The sequence below is a fragment of the Atheta coriaria genome, unplaced genomic scaffold, assembly GCF_025399875.1.
Source record: "Atheta coriaria isolate IRGN ID8LTWV9N9 unplaced genomic scaffold, Caltech_Dcor_3.1 hic_scaffold_5_pilon, whole genome shotgun sequence".
In the NCBI taxonomy this organism is placed as follows: Eukaryota; Metazoa; Arthropoda; class Insecta; order Coleoptera; family Staphylinidae; genus Dalotia; species Dalotia coriaria.
The window spans coordinates 718,947-742,509 of NW_027045447.1; the positions used below are offsets into that span (position 1 = coordinate 718,947).

Genomic DNA, 23,563 nt, shown 5'->3' on the forward strand with positions numbered 1-23,563 from the left:
GTACGAGTACATGTATCAGTACAAGGTCGCTCACATAGATGACTGGTAACATATTCTGTGTTGGGATCTTCTGCTTGACATTTTTGATTCTGATGTTCCAAACATTTTTCTGCAGTAACGCAAGTCCTACTATCCTCATCATATAGTAAACCCTCTTTACAGAAACAACCTGAAGTGACTACTCCGTTACCATTTGGATGCTCACAGGTCTTTTGCACTTGATTATAACAAAACTCTTGAGTTTCTTGGCATTTTGTTTCCTCCTTGGTGCAATCTTTAACCGCTACACATTCTTTCTTAGAATTCCAGATATAGCCCTCTTCACAAGCACATCCAGGTACACATTTGCATTTGAACATTATATTCTGATAATAGTTTCCACAACTGCGTCCACACAAAGAGCATTCCTTGTAGGTTTGGTTTACTGGACATTCAGGTTCGATGATTTTTGGACATTCACTTTTGGGTATACATTTTCCATTGTCATCTGTGACAAAACCTTCATCACAGACACAACCAGGTTGGCATGCAAAGTAGTAGATTGGTCCTGTGCAGGTGTTTCCTGTTATGCATTGTTGGTAGTGCATATTGGCCGGGCATTTTACAACCTCGGGGTTACAGTCTTTAGGTAGAATGCAGTTACCTTGGTTATCAGATATGTAACCAGGGTCACATTCACATCCAGGTTGGCAACGACAAGCAAATGCCAGGTCTAAATATTGGGTCTCACAAGTTTTGCGACAGACTTGGGCACATGCCTTGTAGGTTTGATTAGTTGGACAAGTAGGTTCAGGACAGGTATTTAATGGAATGCAGTTACCCAAAGTGTCTAGGACGTAACCATCTTTACAGAAACAACCATTGATGCACTTTTTAGGAACTGTAAGTGGGTGTGGTTCATCACAAGTTGGTTGAGGACCGCAGAGTTTTTTATGGACAGTGTTGGGTTTAGTACAAACTGGAAATATAAAATTAAGTATTAAGTATTAACAAGATTAAAGATGGTTATTCTCCAACTTACCAGGTTTTGGTGGTTTACATTGATCTGCAGGTATGCAGACCAATTCAGTTTTACTCTTATAGATGTATCCCTCTTTGCACACACACCTCTGACGACAATCTTTTGTTATGGGACCATTTGGATTCTCACAAGTGATGTTGGTTGAAGAAGCACAGCTTACAAACACAGAGTTGATATCTTGTGCCTGACAATCACGGTTTTGTTGATAAAAGCACATTTTTCAGGTGCTACACATTTAAATGCAACCTCATCATACACCTTGGCTTTGTCACAGAAACAACCCTTTTTGTTTTCATAGTTCTTGGTGTTAACATCATTGCAGGTCTTAGGTTTGTGACTCACTTCAAAGTGGGTTTTAGGTGGACAACCTAACTCTTCTCCGGTACAATCATCAATAACAACACATTGACCATTGGAATTCAAAACAAATCCTTCATTGCAGTTGCATCCAGGTACGGGCAGAGGTGGTTCGCATTGTATTAAATGCCTTAGGTTGTAGGTTCCACAGGTTCTACCACAGGTGTCAACAGAATCGGTGTAGGTTGCATTAGGTCCACATGTTAAGCATTCATTTTTAGGTACACATTCCCATTGGGCATTACGGACAAATCCTTCTTTACAAACACAACCTTTTCCACATCTTGTTTTAAGTAGAGGTGAGGTATCAGTACAGGACCTTTCACAGATATGACTGGTGACGTATTCAGAGTTGGGATCAAGCGATAAACAATCTGAAATTAATATTGATATTAAAAATTCAAATTCTGGTAAACCTTGTAGATATTACTTAGATTTTCTGGTGAGTTAGGACACAGTGCGCTATTCACACACTTCTTAAGTCCTTCATGGTATACCAAAGGTTCCTTACAGAAACATCCTTCAACCTCCTTTTTCCTTCCGATATCTTCACAGGTACGAGGCCGGGAACACTTTTCTTTGTGTGTATCAGGTGGGCATTCTATAAAAACACAATAACTTAGTAGTAAACCACATGTGGTTCACCATTTATTGTAAAATGTATACCTTCAGAAGGACAATCAGCAATCAACACACATTCACCAGTTTCTTCATTGGTGACATAATTTTCATCACAATCACAACCAGGATTCTTTAACAAAGCGCACAAAATATACGGGGCCATGTGATGGGTCTTACAGGTCCTACCACATTGGTTTACATATTCACGATAAGTTGAATTTGGACCACATTTAACTGGACATTCAGCAACTGGTATGCACTTGTTATCAATTCCCCTCACATAACCATCTTTGCAAATACACTCATTGGTACATTGCTCCAATGGGTTAGGTGTTAAATCAGTGCAGCATCTTTCACAGATATGAGATTTTGAGTAGACTGAATTAGGATCTTGTTTATGACATTGCGCTGATAATTCTGGACACACTGAACAATCATCTGCAGTCACGCATTGTTTCTTAACCGGGTCGAACACTAATGGACTTTTACAGAAGCATCCCTTTTTGTAATCCAAGGAATCCAATGTTAAGTCCTCACAGGTTTGTGGTCTGCTACTATTTTCATAGTGCAATCCAGGTAGGCATCTGGTATCATCAGAGGGGCAGTCCTTTGGTAGTACACATTGGTTGTGATTGTTCAAAACGTATCCTTTGTTGCAGTCACATCCAGGTTGGCACTTTTTGTTGGGAAGACATACGAACAGTTCCTTAAATTTACTTGGACATTTGCTAGGACATTGTTTCTTGCACTTGGTGGGTGTTGAATTGGGTGGGCACTTAATGGCTACGCCTAGGCAGTAAAGAAACCAGTGTTATTTATGCATTGTTAAATTTATTTTGAAACTTAAGAATTAAACAGAAATTAAGATTTCTTATTTTACCAGATTAGTTTTGTTTGAAATAGAGTTAGTTAATTGCCGCGGTCATTAGTATAGATTTGTCCGTCCTGTATGGTCTCGATGTTTAAGGTTTATCTTTTTGCCCGAGTTATCATTTTTTCCCTTTGATTTATCTTTTTTTGGATCGTCATTTTTGTTTGTTGGTTTGTCCTTTTTGTTCATGTCATCATTCTTTTGCTTTGAGGTGTTTTTCTTGCCGTCGTCATCATGTTTTGTTTTTGACATGTCCTTCTTTTTGGAATCATCCTTTTTAGGCGGAGATGGGTCCTTCTTGGGGTCATCTTTCTTGGGTTTAGATAGATCTTTCTTTGAATCATCTCCTTTTGGTTTAGATTTGTCCTTTTTTGGATCATCCGTTTTTGGTTTTGAAGGGTCTTTCTTTTTGGAATCATCCTTTTTAGGTGGTGACGGGTCTTTCTTGGGATCATCCTTCTTAGGCGGAGATGGGTCATCTTTTTTAGGTTTAGACTTGTCTTTCTTGGAGTCTCCATTTTTGGGCTTAGATTTGTCCTTCTTGGGATCATCAGTTTTTGGTTTTGATGGGTCTTTCTTTTTGGAGTCATCTTTTTTAGGTGGGTTTTTCTTGGAATCATCTTTCTTAGGCGGAGATGGGTCATCTTTCTTGGGTTTAGACTTGTCTTTCTTGGGGTCTTCGTTTTTGGGCTTTGATTTGTCCTTTTTGGGATCATCGTGTTTGGGTTTGCCGTTCTTGGAGTCGTCTTTTTTGGGATTAGATTTGTCCTTCTTAGGATCATCCGTTTTTGGTTTTGAAGGGTCCTTCTTTTTGGAGTCATCTTTTTTGGGTGGGTTCTTTTTGGAATCATCTTTCTTAGGTTCGGATTTGTCTTTCTTGGGGTCGTCGTTTTGGGCTTAGACTTGTCCTTTTTGGGGTCATCGTGTTTAGGTTTACTTGGATCTTTCTTGGAGTCATCTTTTTTAGGTTTGCCGTTCTTAGAGTCTTCTTTTTTGGGCTTGGATTTGTCATTTTTAGGATCATCGTGTTTGGGTTTAGATGGGTCATTCTTAGAATCATCTTTTTTAGGTTTGGACTTGTCCTTTTTGGGGTCATCATGTTTGGGTTTAGATGGATCTTTCTTGGAATCATCCTTCTTTGGTTTAGATTTGTCATCCTTTGGATCCTCTTTTTTGGGTTTTGATTTATCCTTTTTAGAATCATCTTTTTTAGGTTTAGATTTGTCTTTCTTGGGGTCATCATTTTTGGGCTTTGTTGGACAAGATTTCTCAAGAATGCATTTTCCATCTGGCTTGTCTAGTACGTAACCCTTCTTACAGAAGCATCCAATATGACATTTAGCGTCACAAATTGGTGTTTTATCATCGCAAATTCGCCTGCATGTTCCACAGACCGAGAATTCTGAATTAGGATCCAAACCATTACAGTTAATTTTAGAATCACAATTGGCTGGCAAGACACAGTCCCCATTGGCATTTTCAAGATATCCGTCACGACAAGCACAACCTGGCTTACAATTCTTTGGTACCGCCGACTGACAGCTAGTCTTAGAACATTGCTGATTAAATGCACATTCTTGATAAGTTGTATTTCCTGGACAAACAACTGGGTTTATTACTGGACAACTTGTTTCCGGAATACATTTTCCAGTCGTGCTGCTTATAACGTAGCCAGTTTTACATTCACATCCAGGTGTGCACATTGCATTACAGATTGGATGACGATTGCAACAGGTACGAGGACAAGCTTTGCAAGTTGAGAATTTAGTATTTGGATCTGCCTTTATGCAATCTTTGTTTTCCTTGGATTCAGTACACATGCTCTTATCAACACATTGGCCAGTTGCAGTATCAAATACCAGATTGTCAACACAATCACAACCATCTTTCATGGTGAAGGTTGGTTTTCCTGTAGATGGACACGTAGAGCATTTTGATTTGGTACCAGTATAAACCATGTTCACTCCACATTTAAGTTCTGAAATTAAATATTTTTATTAATTAAGATAATAATTAAGTTTTTGGATTATATTACCTGTTTGGGGGCATTTTGAAGGTTCTACGCAGACTTGTTTTTCATTTCTTACAAAACCACTCTTGCAATCGCATCCAGCGACACAAACTTCCTTACATATTTTTGGTTTGGATTGAGTCAACAGATTGCTGCAAGTTGCTGGTGTTAAAGACTTGCATTGTTTGTGTTCTTCGTTTGCTGGACATTTTGCTGGACAATCCTTAATAGGCACGCAGACGTTTTCAGAATTTAGGGCATGATCTTTGATACAGAAACAACCAACTTTGCATTCTTTAGTGCATACAGGATCCAAGTTATCGCATTGTTTTTCACAAGTATGACAAGTGCTGTATTCCATGTTTTGTGGACAACGAATTTCTTCAGGTTTGCATTCTTGAGGTAAAACACATTCTTGTTTGCTGTTCATAACATATCCTGGATTACAGACACATCGTTTGACTCCATCACAGAGTGCCTGAGCAAAGTTCAGATACATGTTGTCACAACGTTTAGATTCAATACATTTATCTGTGTATGTAGAATGCTGACAGCATTGTGGTTGTGGGCATTGCGATGGTAGAACACAGGTTGCGTTTTTCTCAGATATTTGCAACAAACCTTGTTTGCAATGACAACCTACGGTGCATTTCTTATTGCAGTAATCTGGGTATTGACTTTCACAAGTTGGCACACATTTATCTGATTTACAATCGTAATATTCAGTGTTTGGATCTTTCTTGTAGCATTCCAAATCTGCATCAGAGTAGGAGCAGTCACAGGGTTCCACACAGATAGACTTAATTCGGTCATAACGATATCCTGGGGGGCACACGCAGTTATTCTTCTTGTAGTCTGAATTTTTGTTGCCACAATAATATAATCGACCCTCGTCGGTGAATATCATTGTTTTCGGGCATGTTTTACTGGTGGTTTGCTTGGACAGTCTGCTGGAGCTACACAGGTTCTGTTTGTGTATGATACCTGTACTAAATGTTTCTGGCAGAAACAACCGCTAATGTAATCATCAGTACATGCACGTAAATTCAAATTATCACAAGTCAAGACGCAGCTAGATGACTGACGAGTTCGATATTCAGTATTGGGATCTTGTTTTTTGCAAAGAGCATCTTTTGATGATGTTGATCCGGATCCGTCATGTTTTGGTTTAGATTTGTCTTTCTTGGAATCATCTTTCTTGGGTTTTGATTTGTCCTTCTTTGAATCGTCATGTTTAGGTTTTGATGGGTTTTTCTTAGAATCATCTTTCTTGGGCTTTGATTTGTCCTTTTGGAATCATCCTTTTTAGGCTTAGACTTGTCTTTCTTAGAGTCATCATGTTTGGGTTTAGTCGGACAAGATTTTTCGGGAATACACTTTCCATCTGGCTTATCAAGAACGTATCCCTTTTTACAGAAGCATCCAATATGACATTTAGCATCACAAATTGGTGATTTATCATCGCAACTACGCCTGCATGTTCCACAAAGCGAGAATTCTGAATTAGGATCCAAACCACTGCAGTTAATTTTAGAATCACAATCAGCTGGCAAAACACAGTTCCCATTGGCATTTTCAAGATATCCGTCGCGACACGCACAACCTGGTTTACAATTCTTAGGTATTGCCGACTGACAGCTAGTCTTAGAACATTGCTGATTAAATGCACATTCCTGATAGGTTGTATTTCCCGGGCAAACAACTGGACTAATTATTGGACAACTTGTCTCCGGAATACATTTTCCTGTTGTGCTGCTAATAACATACCCAGATTTACATTCACATCCAGGTGTGCACATCATGTTACAGATTGGGTGACGATTGCAGCAGGTACGAGGGCAGGCTTTGCAAGTTGAGAATTTGAGTATTTGGATCTGATTTCAGACAATCTTTGTTTTCCTTTGATTCAGTACACATGCTCCTATCAACACATTGTCCAGTAACAGTATCAAACACAAGATTGTCAACACAATCACATCCATCCTTCATGGTGAAGATTGGCTTTCCTGTTGCTGGACAAGTAGAACATTTTGATTTTGTTCCAGTGTAGACCATGTTCACTCCACATTTAAGTTCTGAAAATAAATATTTGTTTAGAATAAACGTAAAAAAGTATTTTCTAATAGGTATTACCTGTTTGGGGACACTTTGAAGGTTCTACGCAGACTTGTTTTTCATTTCTTACGAAACCACTCTTGCAATCACACCCTGCGACGCAGACTTCCTTACATATCTTTGGTTTTGGATCAATTAACAGATTGCTGCAAGTTGCTGGAGTTAATGATTTGCATTGTTTGTGTTCTTCGTTTGCTGGACATTTTGCTGGACAGTCCTTAATGGGCACGCAAACGTTTTCAGCATTTAGCGCATAGTCTTTGATACAGAAACATCCAACTTTGCATTCTTTAGTGCATACAGGATCCAAGTTATCACATTGTTTTCGCAAGTATGACAGGTGCTGTATTCCATGTTTTGTGGACAACGAATTTCTTCAGGTTTGCATTCCTGTGGTAAGACACACTCCTGTTTGCTATTCATAACGTATCCATCATTACAGACACAGCGTTTAACTCCGTCACAAAGTGCCTGAGCAAAGTTCAGATACATGTTATCACAACGCTTAGATTCAATACATTTATCTGTGTATGTAGAATGTTGACAGCATTCTGGTTGTGGGCATTGCGATGGTAAAACACAGGTTGCGTTTTTCTCAGAAATCTGTAGCAAACCTTGTTTGCAGTGACAACCTACGGTGCATTTCTTGTTGCAGTAGTCTGGATATTGACTTTCACAAGTTGGCACACATTTATCTGATTTGCAGTCGTAATATTCCGTGTTTGGATCTTTCTTGTAGCACTCCAGATCTACATCAGAATATGAGCAATCACAGGGTTCCACACAGACGGATTTTATGCGATCGTAACGATATCCAGGTGGACATATGCAATCATTCTTTTTGTAATCTGAGTTTTTGTTGCCACAATAGTATAATCGTCCCTCATCGGTAAATATCTTTGTTTTCGGGCAAGTCTTTGTTGGTGGTTTGATTGGACAGTCTGCTGGAGCTACACATGTTTTGTTTGTGTATGATACTTGGACTAAATGTTTCTGGCAGAAACATCCGCTAATGTAATCATCAGTACATGCGCGTAAATTCAAATTATCACAAGTCAAGACGCAGCTAGATGACTGACGAGTTCTATATTCAGTATTGGGATCCTGTTTTTTGCAAAGAGCATCTTTTGATGATGTTGATCCGGATCCGTCATGTTTTGGTTTGGATTTGTCTTTCTTGGAATCATCTTTCTTGGGTTTTGATTTGTCCTTTTTTGAATCGTCATGTTTAGGTTTTGCTGGGTCTTTCTTGGAATCATCTTTCTTGGGCTTTGATTTGTCCTTTTTGGAATCATCCTTTTTAGGCTTAGATTTGTCTTTCTTGGAATCATCTTTCTTGGGTTTTGATTTGTCCTTCTTTGAATCGTCATGTTTAGGTTTTGATGGGTCTTTCTTGGAATCATCTTTTTGGGTTTGGATTTGTCCTTCTTGGAGTCATCATGTTTGGGTTTTGATGGGTCTTTCTTGGAATCATCCTTTTTGGGTTTTGATTTGTCCTTCTTAGGATTATCGTCTTTAGGTTTGGACGGGTCTTTCTTGGAATCATCCTTTTTGGGTTTTGATTTGTCCTTTTTAGGATTATCGTCTTTGGGTTTGGACGGGTCCTTCTTGGAGTCATCATGTTTGGGCTTAGCCGGATCTTTCTTTGAATCATCTTTCTTGGGCTTTGATTTATCCTTCTTGGAATCGTCATGTTTAGGTTTAGTTGGATCTTTCGATGAAGTATCTTTTTTAGGTTTTGATTTGTCCTTCTTTGAATCGTTATGTTTAGGCTTCGATGGATCTTTCTTTGAATCATCTTTCTTGGGTTTAGATTTGTCCTTCTTGGAATCATCTTTTTTAGGCTTTGATTTGTCCTTCTTGGGGTCATCATGTTTGGGCTTAGACGGATCCTTCTTTGAATCATCTTTCTTGGGTTTTGATTTATCTTTCTTGGAATCATCGTGTTTAGGCTTTGATGGATCTTTCTTTGAATCATCTTTCTTAGGTTTTGATTTATCTTTCTTTGAATCATCCTTTTTGGGTTTTGATTTGTCCTTCTTGGAATTATCTTTCTTAGGCTTCGACTTGTCCTTTTTAGAATCATCATGTTTTGGCTTGGATTTATGTTTGCTTGAACTATCTTTCTTATGCGGTTTTGAATCTGGTTCTACTTTTGGGCACTTCTTTTCAGCAATACATTTTCCATCGGTCTTATCTAGAACGTAACCCTTCTTGCAGAAACATCCAATATGACACTTTTTATCACAAACTGGTGTTTTATCAGCGCAAGTACGCCTACATGTGCCACAGAGCAAAAATTCTGAATTGGGATCCTTTTCTTTACAATCAATTTTCACATCGCAATCCGTTGGTAAAACACAATTACCATTGGAAGCCTCAAGATATCCTTCACGACATCCACAACCCGCTTTACAAATCTCTGGTACCGGTAATTGACAATTTGCATTCACACATTTCTGATTAAAAGCACACTCTTGATACGTTGTATTTCCTGAGCAAACAACTGGATCTACCATTGGACAACTTGTTTCTGGAATACATTTTCCTGTTGGACTACTCTTGACATATCCAGACAAACATTCACATCCAGGTGTGCACATCATGTTACAAATCGGGTGACGATTGCAACAAGTACGCGGACAAGCTTGGCATGTAGAGAACTTAGTATTTGGATCTAAATCTTTACAATCTTTGTTCTCCTTGGATTCTGTACACATTGTCTTGTCCACACATTCACCAGTTGCAGAATCAAATACCAGATTATCATTACAATCACATCCATCCTTCATAGTAAACTTTGGTTTTGTTGTTGATGGACAAATAGCACAAGAATATTTCTTACCAGTATAAACCATATTCACTCCACATTTGAATTCTGGAGGTGGGCATTGTGATGGACTCACACAAGTCTGATTATCATTTCTGACAAATCCACTCTTACAATCACACCCAGCAATACAAATTTCCTTATGTATCTTTGGTTTTGGATTAATCAAGAAGTTACGGCATGTATCTGGATTTAAAGATTTGCATGGTTTGTGTTCTTCGTTCTCTGGGCATTTTGCTGGACAATCCTTAATGGGTACACAAACTTTCTCTGCATTTAGGCATATCCCTCAATACAGAAACAACCAATTTTACATTCCTTCAGTGCAAATAGGATTTAAATTATCGCATTGTTTTTCACATCCATGACAAGTGCTATATTCCATGTTTTGTGGACAACGAATTTCTTCAGGTTTGCATTCCTGTGGTAAAACACATTCTTGTTTGCTATTCATAACGTATCCATCATTACAGACACATCGTTTAACCCCGTCGCAAAGTGCTTGAGAAAAGCTAAGGAACATATTGTCACAACGTTTGTTTACAGTACATTTATCAGTGTATGTCGATTGAATACAACAATTTCCTTTTGGACATTCTGATGGTACAACACAAGAAGTGTTTGTTTCTGAAACTTGCATCAAACCAGGCTTACAGTGACAACCTGTTGTGCATTTCTTATTACAATAATCTGGATATTGACTCTGGCATGTTGGTAGACAAGTATTCGACTTGCAATCGTAATATTCAGTATTAGGATCTTTCTTGAAACATTCCCAATCTTGTTCAGAGTAAGAGCAATCACAGGGTTCCACGCAGATTTTCTTTATGCGATCATAGCGATATCCAGGTGGGCACACACAATCATTCTTTTTATAATCAGAATCTTTGTTTCCGCAATAATACAAACGTCCTTCGTTAGTGAAAACCATTGTGGTTGAACATTCTTTTTCAATAGGTTTTGATGGACAATCTACAGGAGCTACACATGTTTTGTTTTTGTGTGATACCTGCACCAAATGTTTCTGACAGAAACATCCACTCATACAATCATCTGTACAAGCAATTGGGTTCAAATTATCACATCTTAAAACACAGCTTGATGATTGGCAGCTTCGGTATTCAGTAAGCGGGTCATGTTCCTTACAAAGTTGATCTTTTGTTGGTGTGGTTGGACCTCCAGTGCATGATTTAGCAGTAACGCATTTTTCTAATGTTGTGTCGTAGAATAAATCAACTGGACATACACAACCATTATGGATGAGTTTTTCTTTCTTATTGCATAGTTTCAAAATACCTTCTTGGACCCATATCAGGTTACTAGGACACTTACATTCACTGGGATTAACACAAGATTTTGTAATTTCATCATACCACTTTCCATTGAGGCATCCACAGGTGTTGTAAATAAAGGTAGCTGGTTTAGTGCAGTATTTCTGATAGGTCATTGCAAAATAGGTTTGACCCGAAGGGCAAGTAGGTTGTGTTACCACAGTACAATCTGATTTCTTCACACAGGTCTTAGCTTTTATGTCGTAACTCATTCCCTTTGGACATCCACATTTGTTGCTTAATTTCTCCGTGCATGCTCCACAATAATCCAAAACACCAGATTGGGTATAAACCATGTTACCAGGACAAGAACATTGTCCAGGAGCAACGCAAGTTCCAGCATATTCATCATACCAGTTTCCATTTAGACATCCACAGTCATTGTAAATCAAAACACCTTCTTGGTGACAGAACTTTTGGTAGGTCATTGCAAAGTATGCTTGTCCAGATGGACAACTTGGTTTAGGAGGTGTTGCACAATGAGCAGTTGGCACGCAGGTTTTGGAAGTGATATCATAACTCATACCTTTAGGACAGGCGCATTTGTAACTAATTGCTTCTGTTCCAAGCCCACAATAATACAAAAATCCAGATGTAGTGTAGACCATGTTTCCAGGGCATGAGCATTGTCCCGGATTAACACATTTACCAGCATATTCATCGTACCATTGCCCATTGGGACACGCACAGTCATTATAAATGAAAACCGGAGCTTGATTACAGAAAATTTGATAGGTCACAGCCGAAAACACTTGCCCAATAGGGCAAGTTGGTTTTGGGGGTTTGGTACATTCCACGGTCAAAACACAAGATTCAGATTTGATGTCATAACTCATTCCTTTGGGACATCCACATTGGTGTGTGATAGCCACACTTCCAATACCACAATAATCCAAAGATCCAGATAAAGTATATACCAAATTAGCAGGGCATGAACAATGTCCCGGGTCAACGCAGGTTTCCTTCCGTTCATCATACCATTGTCCATTTAGACATCCACAATCATTATAAATGAAGCTCCCTGGTTGATTACAGTACAATTGATAGGAAACAGAATGATATCCTTGGGTAGCAGGGCATTTTGGTGGTGTGGTACCAGAGCAATCCTTTGTCTTCACACAGGTTTGCAACTTGAGGTCATAACTTGTCCCTTTTGGACACACGCAGGTATTGCTCACTTCCACACTACTCAAACCACAATAATCCATGGTTCCCGAAGTTGTATAAACCAGGTTACCAGGACATGAACATTGACCAGCATCAACACAAGCCTTTGCATATTCATCATACCATTTCCCAGTTGGACATCCACAATCATTGTAAATGAAAACAGCTGGTTGGTTACAGAATAGTTGATATCTCACAGCAAAATATTGCTGACCCTTTGGACAAGTAGGCAGAGGAACCTTTGTACAATCCTTGGTCAATACACAGATCTTCAACTTGAGGTCATAACTCATTCCCTTGGGACATGCGCATTTGTTGGTAATACTCTCCGTACCAGCTCCACAGAAGTCCAAAGTACAAGAATCAGTATAAACCAAGTTCCCTGGACAAGAACACTGTCCTGGTTTAACACAGGTCTTCGTATTTTCATCATACCATAATCCATCACAGCATACACAACCATTTTGTATGGTAACATCCGGTTGGTTACAAAAATGTTGAACAGAACTCTTCGTAAACTCTTGACCAGCTGGGCATTTCTTAGGAGCATCACAATCCTCAATCAAAATACATTCCTTCTTAGAATTGAGGACATATCCAGCATTACATTCACATCCAGCTTGTTTTATAGCCATACAATGAGGTCCAGTCAAAGTTTCACAGGTTGGTGGGCATGCGGATACTCCCAAAGCAAAAGTAGCATTCCCCTGACATGGACAATGTTGTAAAGGTATACATTTACCAGATTTATCTCTGGCATACCCTTTGATACACTGACAACCATGTTTACATTCTGTATCTACACTGGTCAGGTCACAGCGGATGTCATTGACGCAAGCCACGTACTTTTCATTTCCTTTCTTTGCGCATTTCACTAACAATTTACGTAAGAAATTTAGTACAGATACTTACCTTTGATTAAACTTATAACTAAATCTTACCTTCACATGGTGTAGGTGGGCATTCTTTGAACGGAACACACACCTTATCATCATTGAGCGCATGACCATCCTTACAGATACAAGCCTTCCAGTTCTCCAAGCACATATCGTGTTTCTTGCTGTTTGAACGATGACTGCAAGTTTTGGGATATATGGGGACACAATCACTGTAGATTTGATTCTGACCAAAACAGGGACATTTTTGCCAGGGGATACAGGTATTAGTGGTTGTATCTAGGACAAATTTAGGGTTACAATAGCAACCTGGTTTGGTACTAGTGACAGGACGTGGTTTTAGACACGTGGCTTGACTTCCACCGTGAGGAGAATAAGCGGAATTATCAGGGCATGCTAAACAAATAAAAATAAAAATCACAATCAAAACACATGAATGGGTTTGAAACCTACGTATTGGGCATGACTTCTTTGGAATGCAGTTGCCATGCGCGTCACGTACGTAGTCCTCCTTACAGAAGCATCCCACGTTGCATTTCTTATCCATAGGAAGATGTTGTTCGTGATTATCACATGTGGGTTCAATTGATGGCCCACATGTCTTGTACTCTTCATTGGTCTCACATGACTTCCCCGCTGTGAGAAAGTTTTAGTTTTAAGTGAATTATATTTGCCATTTGTGAAAACTGCGCTAATTGGAAAAGTTTGCTCCCCGGGCAATGCAAATATTTGAATGTGCTTACCGTCGACGCTAATTAGGGCCGCGGCGAGGGCGAGGGCGAGTGGTAGTAGTCGGAACGACATTCTCACTGCTGGCACATGGTAATTATCTAGGTAAAACACTGGAGCCGCACGGAATTGTGTGATTGTAAGCAAAAAAGCTGCACTCTTATATAATAAATTCGTACACGCAGAGGGCACGAATCTGCGTGAGTTCGTGCCATTCCAAAAACTATGTTCTCGTCGAGAGAGAAAATCGATCGTGCAGAGCACATTATGCAGCTTTTGCGGAAAATTGATGTAATTTAGGTGAAACGCTCGCGAGATTAGCGAAATTATTATTTTGCATGTTCACTTATTTAATATACGTGGAGTTTCTCATGTCCTGGGAAATCATTGCAATAAATTGAAAATATATTGATAACATTATACATGTTAATTAAAATCAACGAAATCATAATTTACATACGCATATATTGCACATGTTTTCATATACGAGTATAAATACACCGAATTAAATTGAAATCACATCGATACATCGAAATAATCCATCCATCATGAAGTGGTTCATTCTGGCTGCAATTTGTTTCATTGCCTTTGTATTACAACGAATTGATAATGTCGAATCTCAAACAGCAGGTGATAGCAATCAACAAATACTAATATAATTGAATTGTATTGGGTTTGAATTTGAATTTGGGGATTATTTACTTTCAATTTTGATATTACTATTAGCAGGTCAGCAGTGTGGTCCCAATGCGACGTATTTAGCATGCGCGTGTCCTTTTACATGCTTTAATGTGAATCGAGGATGTGGAAATCGGTGTATTCCTGGATGTCAATGTGATGATGGGTTTGCTTATTTTGGACCTAATTGTATTCCGTTGGAAAATTGTCCTCAAAATGGATATTGAATAAATAAAATTTCAAAAATGAAAAAAATGTTTTTTATAAGTTTTATTAAATATATTAAAAATAATAATAATAATTAAGTATTTTATAAAATAAACAAAAAATAGTATATTATTGAATTTAAATTTTTTTATTTTAAATTTTTGAAATTTGCTCTTATACTATTGCTGCATCGACACAAACAGCATGGGATTTTATATGGTAGGAAATTGCGCAGGCGCAGGCTCCACCCCGTGACTAAAACCCGTGACTAAAGTATATTAATCACAGTTTTGGTAATTAATGTTTAAAATATCGTTTGTTGTGTCTCAAAACCGTGAAAAACTCACAATTTAAAAGTAGATGAAGAAAAAAATAATTATTTTATGAATTTAATTTATTTTAAATCAATTTTTGTTTACTTTTGTACATAACATAGTTTAGAGGACTTTAACTGATGCAATATGACCTTCTGGGCAATTTTTGACGCATTTTCCATCTTGGGTGCGTGTATAATGTTTTTTACAAAAACAACCTGGTGTACAACCAACGCAAATTCGAACTGGAAGGCCGCAGATTTCTGGACACTTTGGTCCACATGGGTTGTACACCTCATGATTTGCTGAATCACCTGAAAATTAAAAAATTTAAAAAATGCATATTTATTCAATAAATGCAAATAATTACTCCATTATTAACAAAATTAATATTCTCTATGATATCTATTAATTTTACTTACATTTTTCATGTGATGGTTTAGCAGAAACTAAAAAACCGAAAATAAAATAATGAAAAATACAAAAATTGGCTTCATGATTGCAAAACACAAAAATACAACCTGGCAAATATTCCTCTATATTTATACCCAATCAATACACGTAATTTATCACTAAAATTTTGTTTGAACAATCATTTGTGCAATAAAACGTGCAAAATCAAACTTTTTAGTCCCCATTTAAAACACACACTAAAATAAAACTAACAAAAAATAAAATAAACCGTAAAAATTCCACTCAACAAAAATTTTCCGCATCAGATAATTGAGTTTACGTGCTTTTATTGATAAAAACATAAATTTTATACAACTGCGTCAAACAATAGCAACTCTGATGAATGCAATTTCATTATATGACGAGTTATATAAAACGATAACCAATTTTATTGTGAAATGTCGAAATATTTAATTAATTATCAAAAAATATGAATTTAATATCAGTATCAACTTTCCACGTAAATTAAACGTCAATCCACAGGAAGTATATAATCAGAATCAGGATTACAAAGTAATCAAGAAGTAAAAATGAAGTTTTTCAGTGTTTATCATTTATTTTTCGCTGTTATCATGATATTTTTGATTAATTTTGGTAATACTCAAGGTAAAAATACAATTTCTTTCATTTATTATTTTTTATGATACTACAATGTATTTTAGAACCTTGTGGTCCTAATGAGACATTTGAAGCTTGCCCTTGTTTGGTGACTTGCGCTGATCCAGCTCCAAATTGTACCGAAATCGATTGCAGACCCGGCTGTCAATGTAAACCAGGATTTGCTTTCTTCGAAACTGAATGTATTAACGCCACAGAGTGTCCTTCAACTGCATCAGTATAAATAAACACATTGAGACGAATTGTTTACATTATTTTATTTTATTCACAAACAGAATATCTAACGCCATCTACTGAACATATTTCCAACTAATATTTATGTATTGCTTGTGTTTCGAATAACAATGTTTTTCAATCGCATGCGGTTTACTCCTGCGGTGGTGTCGGGCAGTCCTGCCGCAGGACACAGCTGCTGTTTAAGTATACATACCCCTGGACGCATTCGCATCCCGGTCGGCAGTCGATGCACAGCGAGCTGAATTGATAACATGACTCCGGGCAGGCGCAATCTACGTAGATCGCGTTCGCGCCGCACGGCCCTGTAATCGATAACGGCAAATATGAATATTTATTCCATCAATATTTGATGCGATTGCAACTGGTACCTGACTCAGTGACATTCTGCGCGCCAATCAAGCCTATGACAAGCAATGCAGCGATGATTTTCACCAATCGATGCATTGTTAAAGTGTTTAAAACAAAAATAGCAATAATTTGGTTTTATACTTGTATTTTTATGCTTGGATGAGTAATCAACTTACAAAAGAATTAAATATTCATTTATTTTTGTATTACGAAATATTTTTATCAATTTTACGTTGTTTTTGATTAAAAAAATCAAGTTTTATTTTTTGATACAAAATTTAAACGATTTTTAATGTATTTTCACCAATTAAATGTTTGTTTTGTGTTTGATAGGTTGGATTTAAATAAACTGGACTTCAGTGATTTATTTTAATAGAGATAGCGAACGGTTAATTGCCTCAATTAATAGTTAAACGAGTTGAACTAACGCACATCGATTGCCTGGAAACTCAGTCAGCTGTGAAACAAAGCAAAATGAATAAATAATCAAACTAAAAATTTTCAACTTTATTTTCTATTTATTTATAATTGATGTAAATTTTCACATTCGTCATAAGTCTGACACAAACCGGTGAATATATTACGAGCATAACCGGGTTTACAATAACATTTCGCGTGGATTTCACAATCAAAATGGCAGCTGGTGAGTTCTCCAGGAGCGCAAGTTTCGTCACAGCCACATTTTTTCAATTCTTCGTTTTCTGGACATTCTATGATTAAAAAAACAATTAAAAAATGATTTTTTGTTGATTTTTAAGTAAAAAACTTACGTGTATTGTAGTTTTTTGCTTTTTTAGCCGAAACTACACTTAGTATAATTAATAAAACAATAAAAATCGTCCCACGCATTGTTTTAGTTGTTTAATTTAAAATTTAGTAATTTTTTGAGTTTATATAGCAGTGAAATATCTGTTTTTATCTTAAACTGGTTCATAATTAATTATAATTAAAGTTTGTTGACGTTTTGACCTTTTTTAAACCAACATTTGACCTGGCCGTTAATTATTTGCATTATTTACCATCCTGCTGAATTCAATTCTATTCGATTTGCTTTGTTCCGTCGCATCCGCGAAAAAGAAAAAGGATTCCACAGCAAACACGACAGAATCTACTCGACCAAGATAAACACAGTCGAAAAGTAAATAATCTTATAAACCAACAGCGCAGAGTGCACTCTTACGCGTACGAGTAGCCAATGTAAAGAAATCAATCTATACTCTGTCCGTGTACAGTGAACATGTGAACATGTGTAATGTTGGTTGCCTATAGTTATTCTTTCAAGTTGGGTTAAAGTGAAAGAATTTGAAAAGCAAGTATTTGACCATCAATCAGCTTGGAAACACACGTGTATTGTCCGCTGTCTGCGGCAGAATATCTCCTGGCGGCGGTGGCTGTGGTGGTGGCGGCGCGCTGTCTCGTCCACTCGTGTGTTTCATCCACGCGTCGCCATGACGACACGAAATAGGTCTATAATCGATTCGCTTATTACCTATAGCCGCCACTCTCTTACGCGTACCAGCGTATGTCCAGCCGCCCCCGGTGATACCTGTTGGGCACAATGAGTGCACACCGCGCGTATTTTGCGGTTTTTCATCCCTCCACTTTGCAAATTGTCATCCATTGCGCTCCACCGAAAAAAAAAACACTCGCTTACCTCAAAGGCTCGTCCGTAATTAATTTGTGCGCTGCCCTCGCCCTCGCTGGCATCGATTTATTTATTTATAAACTCGCCACGTACTCCAGGCAGCACGCTCTATAAATATACATAATGACGTGGCAGGAATTCGAAACACACATGAATTGACGCCCGAAAATATACAAATTTATTATTAACCTCAGACAATTCCAAGCGTATACGAAAAGAACTAGAGAAAGGACGTGCTAAAAACCGTGTTTGAAATTTATACGAAAAACGCTCTCCGCCCCTAATCACGCAGCGTGCGGGTGAATTTCGTGCGCACGCAACCCCGATTACCTACTTGATGTAATCGTGGAAAAGAACCCACTTTGACATTTTCTGCACGAGCGCCACCCCACGCCGAAAACAACCAACAAACTTCTTTTCATGTCAAACCCGTAATTGCGATGCCAATCAGCACAAAAAAAAACATACACCGCATACAGTTTGTCGTTGTAACCCAATCCTAATCATGATTAATGTCCCACGAAGTGATTTATTGAGTGAAAATTGAGCACACAACATGTATGCAACCCAATATACAAAAGTTTTCTTATTACTTTAATGTGTGTAATTGCAGATTGTTCGAAGAGCACGCCGAGCTCCTGGAACTGTTTGAGAAGTTCCGCGACATGCGCACGAAGGAGGACCAAGCAAATAGTCTCGAACTGGCTGAACACGCCGGCACGGTGATGAACACCCTCGACGAGGGTATTCGCGGCATGAGCAGCGAGAACCTCGACTCATTCTTCGACTATCTGCATCAGATCGGCGCCTCGCATCGGAAAATACCCGGCTTTCACGTCGAATATTTCTGGGTAAGTAAATACACCAAATGGCGGACGTATCTAACCTCGAAAAACTTTCCAACTTGATTATTTCGCAGACGAGTAATCAAAACAAAGTTATTCATGCGATGCACAACTTTACTAATTTACTAATCTAGCTAATTTATTTATGACTAATTAAATAATTTTATTTTTATGTTAAACATGATTTTTTGTAGATATTATTGGAAATATCGGCGTGTTTAACATTTAAATTACACTTCCGTCAAACGGAGGCGAAAACCTTTTGCGACGCAAAAGAAAAAAAAGCTTTTAACTCGGCACTTTTCTTTACTTTGGGGTTCCATGCTGTGCGAGACGCCTTTTCCAAGTTTTCCTCCTTGTTAACTGACATTTCATACATTCTCTTTCAAGCTCCACGCTTCGGGATCTAAAATTTGCGAATTCCGGCGTAGATTGAAATAAATTATTTCTCTGTCCACTCTCGGCACATCTACACTACGTGATGTGACTGATAGACTCGAAAAGTACTTAAATATTATAATTTGAATATTTAATTCACCTTAAAACATAAATTTCTATGAATTTACAAAAGTAATAGTCATAAATAACCCGGTGACTTGTAAAGTAATATAAAATTCAAGATGGCGTCGTAAATCATGATTTCTTATTACCATTTGTCACATCATTCTTTTTCTCTTATTTTTATTATTTCTTTGACGTCACTGAGTCCTAATAAACAACAAATCTGAAAACGTGACTGTAATGCAATATCTTGTTAGTACGTAACTTGTTTTTAGTTTCGTCAGTCTCATGTTCCGCCGTTATCTGCTACTTCCTGTTTCTCGAGTAGATTGCACACATACACTGTGTCCGCAAACAATTGAAATTAATTCGAGTGGCATAATATTGTTCTGCGAGTCATGCTGATGTCTCGGTAATCCTCTAATGTCTAATGCAACATATAATTTAATAGTTTTAATGTGCGCCATGTTGTTTCGGGGCGCACGTCGCTTATCGTCCTCCCATCTGTATTTAGGTGTCATATCGTAATTTCATGTCTGGCGTGCGCGCTACGTGCACAATGGCATCGGGGGCGCGTCTGTCCCCGCAGGGCAGCTCGCAAACTTAATGAGACAAGTTTCCTCGAGAACGGAAACAATCTGTCAAATGCAAGTTACAATAATATGCTTAGGATGATCATATTGGAATAAAGATGTCGAGGAAGATTTGTTTTCTTGGGGTTTTCTTTTGTGGGGATAAGTAGGATTGAAAAAGGTGAAAGTGGAGGGGGTAGGGGGTTTGAATTTACTAATAAAAAGGGTTAGGAGTTGAATTTTGAGGTTAGGCCACGATTTTTAACCTTTAAATGCCTAAAATGTATTTAGGAGCACCTGAAATTGAGCAATATCCGCAAATAGTAGTGGGGTAAGATCTTACTGTTTTTTATCTAAGTACTACCAACGCCTGACGGTGCTTAATTTTTGTAATACCTGGAAAGGGTAAAAACTTGAATTTTTGGGGTTAGGATTTGATTTTTAACCTTTAAATGACCAAAACATGTTTAGGAACTCTAGAAATTCACCAATACCTGCAAATAGTAGTGGTGGTAAGACCATCAGTTTCCTATCCAAGTACTACCACTTCCCAACGTTGTTTAACTTCAGTAATAGCTGGAATCTTTGGTTATGTATCATATTACGACCATTGCCGTAATTTACTAATAATATTTGATATATAGTTTCCTACGAATGTTAATTGACGGGTGCACGGTGGTATTTGAGTGACCATTAACGGTGTACATTATGAAATGAATAATTCAGTGATTTTCACACGCGCAAACATGAAACTGCGTTCACAGTCCGGCCCGGAACCCCGGCAACCCAAAATACGCCCCAGTCGGCACCTAAATAATAAATGGCGTCGACCTCTTACCGACCACGTGGAAATAACTACATTTTCACGCTTTCCACGTGTTACAAGTTGAATAAACCACCGAAACACTTCAAAAACTTTCACCAGATGCACGAAAATTCAATTCCTGGACGCTTTGTTCGAATATTGATAAAGTTTCAAGCAAAACTATAAAGTTTTATGCGAATTATTAGTACGAAACGCAATATAAACTTAAATTTAATAATTTTATTGCGTTTCTGAATGTATTTATTGATTATCCACTAAATAATTACATCTATGTGTTTTAGAAAATCGAAAAACCTTTCCTGGAAGCCGTGAAGACAACTCTCGGCGACCGCTACACCGAAAACGTCGAGAACATCTATCAGATAACGATAAAGTTCATGATCGAGACACTAGTGACCGGCTACAATAATGCAAACGCGGGTGCGTGAAGCTAACTCCCAAACCCGCAGCATACAAATGGCGTCGTGCGTATCACAACGCCCTCTACAGACGACCAGCTGACGCATTGTACCTCCCATAGTACACACGCAGCGGCCGCGCATTGTAAATAAAATAGAACACAATTACACTGAAATTATTGTAAACATGAAATATACAAAACCAAACAACAACACGGAACAAGAAAGTATTTATTTTGTATAAAAGCAATTTGTCGACTGAAAACTTAAAAAAAAAAAAAACGAACTCGATACAATTATAAGAGCTCTAGGCTTTATATAGCTAAACAAAACACAACTAAAAATAAATATTTAATGTACCTTTACGAATATATAAGAATATATATATATATACATATACAATTTGCTAAATGTAACTTTAATGTACATATTTATTATTTACGTCTAGTCGACGAATGAATGATTGTTACGACTGGAATGATAACACACTGCACCAAAACCAAAAAATTGCAACTCCAGAAAATTCGAGATTCCATAAGAAATTATCATAAATGTATTTCGTTGAATTCTCCATCGATGTGTTTGTTTAATTGAATCATTAGACGTGTAGGTAAAGAATGACATGATTGTTGTGTAGTTTGCTAAAACTAAGACTAAGAGAATCACGTGTTGTGTTATATTCGTTAGAAATTCGGTAAAAAACCTAAAAAAAACAACAAAAACACTTTTAAACAAGGGGAAAACGTTAAGCTTCATAATGAAATTACACGCAAAACTTAAAACGCAATGCAAACTGTTAAGTAACGAGCACGGGTTGCAGTTATTGCGCCAGTAACGCCATCTATCGGCGAACGGCTTATAATAACTGCAAATTGTGCTCAAATGTATGTAATTAACTAATTTATGTAATAAAAATAAATATATTTATGTTTTTCGTAATAAACAAATGGAAAAAAGCATTCGTTCGTGTGAGAAACCAAAAAAAAAAAAAAGAAATATTATACGATAAATACAAGTAATAACAATATGATACTTTACAATGTAATCGGTATCGTATTCGAGCGCGGTATAATTGCATCAATTGTGTACATTTATTTGTTTATAATCGTATACCTAATACTCGTGTTTGTATTATGTAGGCGGACAAACAGCGCACGCGCAAATTTCAATTGGTATTGTGTAAACGTGTACCTAATATCATATATAGGTGGCAGCAGTGGGTACGTGAAAAGATTTTACATGCACCGTGATAATTGTTGTAATTATCGTTGGTCAATTGATTGTCAATTTATACAAAATTAGAAACTCTGTAAAATTATTCCTAAAAATTCCCAAAAAAAATTAATTTTATGATTTTTTAACCTAACTTTTTAACCTTCAAACCTAAAACATGATTTCTCTGCGATTATCACTGCCTGTTTTGGTTTTATTCAGAAATTTATCTTTAAAAATATGATTTTAAAGCTTATTGTACATAAAAAATGGAATTAATGTATCAGCAGAAAGAATAACAATGTTTAGCTTTGTGTACAATAGTTAACGTTTAGTAACAGTCGAGAAACAATGCGCTAAAGGAAAGATAAACACAAATTAAACGTTTGTTAATGAATAATGATAAATTATGGTTGATGAGCGGTCGTAACGTGCAGAAACAGAAACAAAACGTAGTATTTTGTTTATAAACTACAAAAATATCTAGAAAAAAACAAGTTTTCTTTGATTATTTGTTTAAATACACGTCGTAACACACATCACACACATTTATAACACTTAAACATGAAACAAGGTATAAAATCGATGAAAACGCAAATGTTTGGCATTATTATTGTTATTTGTGAACTGAGATGAGTATATAATCTAAATAGACGTAAAGGATAATTATTATAATGTGGTTTTATTATCTAGTTGTTGGATTAATTACAAATCGGTTTTTCCGTCAACGTCAAGTTTTGTGTATTTTGTACGTTGGGTT

General features: G+C 37.3%; 4 protein-coding genes and 4 long non-coding RNA genes across 8 annotated transcripts in view; 3 read left to right on the plus strand and 5 right to left on the minus strand.

Moving 5' to 3' along the window:
- LOC135793021 (neuroglobin-like) overlaps positions 1-23,478 on the plus strand; it is a 60,384-nt gene extending 36,906 nt beyond the window's left edge. The window contains exons 2-3 of the mRNA XM_065303862.1: positions 19,063-19,300; positions 21,475-23,478. Of these exons, the coding sequence (XP_065159934.1) occupies positions 19,063-19,300; positions 21,475-21,621 (385 nt within the window). The 3' untranslated portion in view covers positions 21,622-23,478. The remainder of the gene's footprint in view (positions 1-19,062; positions 19,301-21,474) is intronic.
- On the minus strand, positions 1,030-6,827 carry LOC135791987 (zonadhesin-like). The gene is made up of 6 exons (XM_065302602.1): positions 5,946-6,827; positions 4,906-5,896; positions 3,067-4,848; positions 2,045-2,788; positions 1,809-1,979; positions 1,030-1,752 (listed from the first exon to the last, which is right to left on the minus strand). The coding sequence occupies exons 1-6, from the start codon at positions 6,681-6,683 to the stop codon at positions 1,178-1,180; spliced, it is 5,001 nt and encodes a 1,666-aa protein (XP_065158674.1). The 5' UTR covers positions 6,684-6,827; the 3' UTR covers positions 1,030-1,177.
- LOC135791989 (zonadhesin-like) lies at positions 7,918-14,093 on the minus strand. Its single transcript, XM_065302603.1, has 5 exons — positions 13,964-14,093; positions 13,674-13,856; positions 13,266-13,616; positions 11,324-13,198; positions 7,918-10,114 (listed from the first exon to the last, which is right to left on the minus strand). Exons 1-5 carry the CDS (start codon positions 14,022-14,024, stop codon positions 8,052-8,054), a joined length of 4,533 nt encoding a protein of 1,510 aa, XP_065158675.1. The 5' UTR covers positions 14,025-14,093; the 3' UTR covers positions 7,918-8,051.
- On the minus strand, positions 10,101-11,288 carry LOC135793015 (zonadhesin-like). The gene has a single exon (XM_065303855.1). It carries the CDS (start codon positions 11,271-11,273, stop codon positions 10,137-10,139), a length of 1,137 nt encoding a protein of 378 aa, XP_065159927.1. The 5' UTR covers positions 11,274-11,288; the 3' UTR covers positions 10,101-10,136.
- LOC135792662 (uncharacterized) lies at positions 14,442-14,928 on the plus strand. The gene is made up of 2 exons (XR_010548425.1): positions 14,442-14,579; positions 14,676-14,928. It is a non-coding gene; the product is annotated as an uncharacterized lncRNA (long non-coding RNA).
- On the minus strand, positions 15,211-15,904 carry LOC135792390 (uncharacterized). Its single transcript, XR_010548301.1, has 2 exons — positions 15,571-15,904; positions 15,211-15,462 (listed from the first exon to the last, which is right to left on the minus strand). It is a non-coding gene; the product is annotated as an uncharacterized lncRNA (long non-coding RNA).
- Positions 16,065-16,461, plus strand: LOC135792379 (uncharacterized). The gene is made up of 2 exons (XR_010548290.1): positions 16,065-16,207; positions 16,264-16,461. It is a non-coding gene; the product is annotated as an uncharacterized lncRNA (long non-coding RNA).
- LOC135793028 (uncharacterized) lies at positions 17,303-17,627 on the minus strand. Its single transcript, XR_010548517.1, has 2 exons — positions 17,575-17,627; positions 17,303-17,514 (listed from the first exon to the last, which is right to left on the minus strand). It is a non-coding gene; the product is annotated as an uncharacterized lncRNA (long non-coding RNA).
- Positions 23,479-23,563: the final 85 nt, after the last annotated feature.